General features: G+C 42.7%; 1 protein-coding gene across 1 annotated transcript; it reads left to right on the forward strand.

Moving 5' to 3' along the window:
- Window position 1: 1 nt before the first annotated feature.
- Window positions 2-2,454, forward strand: LOC107093934 (derlin-2). Its single transcript, XM_015389283.1, has 3 exons — window positions 2-121; window positions 2,056-2,251; window positions 2,340-2,454. Exons 1-3 carry the CDS (start codon window positions 44-46, stop codon window positions 2,432-2,434), a joined length of 369 nt encoding a protein of 122 aa, XP_015244769.1. The 5' UTR covers window positions 2-43; the 3' UTR covers window positions 2,435-2,454.
- Window positions 2,455-3,158: the final 704 nt, after the last annotated feature.

Raw genomic sequence — 3,158 nt, forward strand, 5'->3', positions numbered from 1 at the left:
CGTTTTTCTTTAACCGCCTGTTTTCAGGTACAGATACTGCCGGATGCTGGAGGAGGGCTCTTTCAGGGGCCGAACGGCTGACTTTGTCTTCATGTTCCTGTTTGGTGGCCTCCTCATGACCGTATCCTTACCGCTGATTTCACACATTTAGGAGCTTTTAAGAGAAAGAAAACGATGAACTAAGGTTGAGAAGAAAGTAGGGTTCAGATCTAAATTTAATAAAGATTTCTGCTGGAGGTTTCTTCCTGTTAAAAGGGAGTTTTTCCTCTCCACTGTCGCAACAAGCATGATTAGTGTTTTCCTTAGATAGAAAACTTTGAATCAATCTGACTGGATGATCTGGTACACTGGAAAGTGCCTTGAGATGAGATGTGTTGTGAATTGGCGCTATAGATTAAACAGAATTGAATGGAATAAATAGATCCTGCAGAGATAAAAGCCCCATTTACACTACCCTATGAAAACCGATCCGTGCCGAGCTTGGATCAGTAGACCGTGCCGAGCTCCGTTCCTTAAAAACATTTATAAACCACGCTAGCACAGTTCTCACCTTCTAGTGGCGATCTACTGTACTACTGCTCTCTAGATGGAAACAGTCAGATCAACATGGCAGCGCCTAGGGGTGTAAATCACATCCATCATGGCGATTCGATTCAGTATCGATTTCCTGACCCAACGATTCGATTATTTTCGATACTCAAGAATACATCACGATTCGATTCGATTAATCGGTTAATTTAATTTTTTTAATTTTTTTTTTTACACCTTACATACTAAACAAAGTTTCAAGTTTGAAATAAATCAATGAAAGCTGTAATATCGTCATGCTTTTTTTTTTTTTTTTAGAAACAACAGCAAATAACAGAAGTAGAAAAGTTGCATAAAAAAATACTGCATAAATACTGCACAAAATCAGTGCAATGAGTGCAATGCAATACCTCGGCTCCAGACGCCCCGCCCCCTCCACAGACGCTCCGCTGCTCCTCTCCCAAATTGTAGCTGACCGCAAACAGTGCCGCAGACAGGAGGCCGGCTTGTTTTGTTTTTATGACCGAAATTGCAAAAAACAACTCGTGAAGTTTGACCCGCTAGAAGAGCGAGGTGCGCGAGAATGCTGGGACCCTTTTTCCAGCTGAATCTCCGCTCTTTTTGGCCCTCATGTCCCTCCGTCGTCGGACTAAACTCGCCCCCACTTTCTCGCCACCTCGGCCGTATCTAGACCCACAGCGTGTAGCACAGACCACGCTTCAATATTGAGCATAATTTAAAAATGTCTGTGTCAAGCTCACTGCAACAAACTGCTGTAAGAGTATAACCAGGAAGCGAGGTAGGAGGGCAAAATAGGTTTAGCGCCACCGCAGCACGGGAGGGAGAATTACGCCCAGGAGCAAATGGATAAAAATAGACCGGAGGAAAAAAAAAAACATGAATCGATTCTCTTGCGGACGTGTTGATGCATCGGATCGTCGACTGTTGGATCGATGCATCGATACAAAACGATTATTATTTACACCCCTAGTGGCGCCCATAACGTTCAAGAAGTTCAGAGTCAGGCTATGACGGCAGCCTTTGGTAAATTTACTGAGCAGATTTGGCTTTGGGGAAGTGGATACGACAAACGATAGTCTAATCCGGGCTTACAGACGCAGGAAACAAGGACAGACGTTCAGGTTCATCACACTGCTAAGCAGAATCATTACTGGAAATTGTTGGCGCAGTAGGGAAGCCCAAATTTTTATAAATGTCTGAAATTTCCTGATTATGGAGGCTGACTGTAAGGAGATGACGCGGTTTGCTCATGCGCTCTTTGCTATCTGAAAACTGAGCTAGAACTGAACTGAGCCCGACTGATGAACTAGTACCATGTCAGCACGGTTTGGTTGTGTCTTGCATGGTCCGGTTCAGTTGTGCGTGTCATTTACACTCAATATTTATCTCAGTTACTGTGCTTGGACCAATCTAGGCACGGTTTAAATAAAGTGGTGTAAATGGGGCTAAAGTTTACCTTAAAAAATACCGTAAATGAGAGTGAATCCTTCACCAGACGTCGAACAGATCTTCGGCATGTTTGTGAGCCTCGTCTTCCTCGGCCAGGCCTTCACCATCATGCTCGTCTACATCTGGAGCCGAAGGAACCCAAACGTTCGCATGAACTTCTTCGGCCTCCTTAACTTCCAGGCTCCCTTCCTGCCCTGGGTGCTGATGGGATTCTCACTCCTGCTGGGAAACTCCATCATCGTCGACCTTTTAGGTCCGTTTTACTCCCAACTGCTGCCAGGATGAGGAGAACTTAGGATGGGAGGAATGACGGTTGCTTTGATTGTTTTTTTTATTTACAGGCATCGCTGTCGGTCATGTGTATTACTTCCTGGAGGACGTGTTTCCCAACCAACCAGGAGGAGGACGGTGGCTCAAGACTCCATCAATCATGTAAGTCTGTGTTTTTTTAGCCCAATTTACTAAATGCTCATTTAAAGGGCATAACTACAACTTTTCTTTCAAATCATTTTTAAAAACTAGTTTAAAAACTGAAAAAAGCTAATACCAATAGAGTGGTGCAGAATACGATTAATTTAACTGAAAATAAAATGTATAATATATAAAAAATTGCTTTTAATATATATATATAAAAATACATAAATATAACTTCTAATAATCTGCACCAATGGGGGTAATAGGTTGAAGTCCCTTGAGATAGAGCTGTGGCATTGCCAGATCATGTGAGTTATATGGAAGGTTTGAGAGATTGCTTTTTCTCTGGATTACATTTCTCAGATTTAAGCCAAAAAAAAGAATCAAAATAAGGATGAACGGCGTTCCAGCTTTTCAGCATTAGTGCCGATTTACAGTCGTAGCCATTCAAGCCATTCCCCTACAATTCCTTTTTAAAGATAAATCTTTGTACTAATATATTCTTTCTGTCATGATTTGTGGACATTAAGATCTAAGAGAAGCGACATCTCCTGGTCAGACCCTGTAATTGAGTGGAAGGGTGGCGTCAGAGTAAAAAAAAAACAATTGCTCTGTTCGAAAACCTAGGAAGCGTCCTCAGTAGGCCAGATTCGAAGGTTGATTACATCATAGCGCGGCGCCGAGGTCTGGTCGGATTCCAAGACTCCTCGTTATTCGACCTTAAAATGCGTCCTTCTTTTGGCGAA

Source organism: Cyprinodon variegatus, unplaced genomic scaffold (genome assembly GCF_000732505.1).
Source record: "Cyprinodon variegatus isolate N-32 unplaced genomic scaffold, C_variegatus-1.0 Scaffold453, whole genome shotgun sequence".
Taxonomy (NCBI): Eukaryota; Metazoa; Chordata; class Actinopteri; order Cyprinodontiformes; family Cyprinodontidae; genus Cyprinodon; species Cyprinodon variegatus.

Coding starts and splice junctions, on each gene's coding strand:
- LOC107093934 (XM_015389283.1), top strand. CDS start 44: ATGCTGGAGGAGGGCTCTTTCAGGGGCCGAACGGCTGACTTTGTCTTC. Junction 122..2,055: donor TTGGTGGCCTCCTCATGACC/GTATCCTTACCG, acceptor GACGTCGAACAG/ATCTTCGGCATGTTTGTGAG. Junction 2,252..2,339: donor CATCATCGTCGACCTTTTAG/GTCCGTTTTACT, acceptor TTTTATTTACAG/GCATCGCTGTCGGTCATGTG.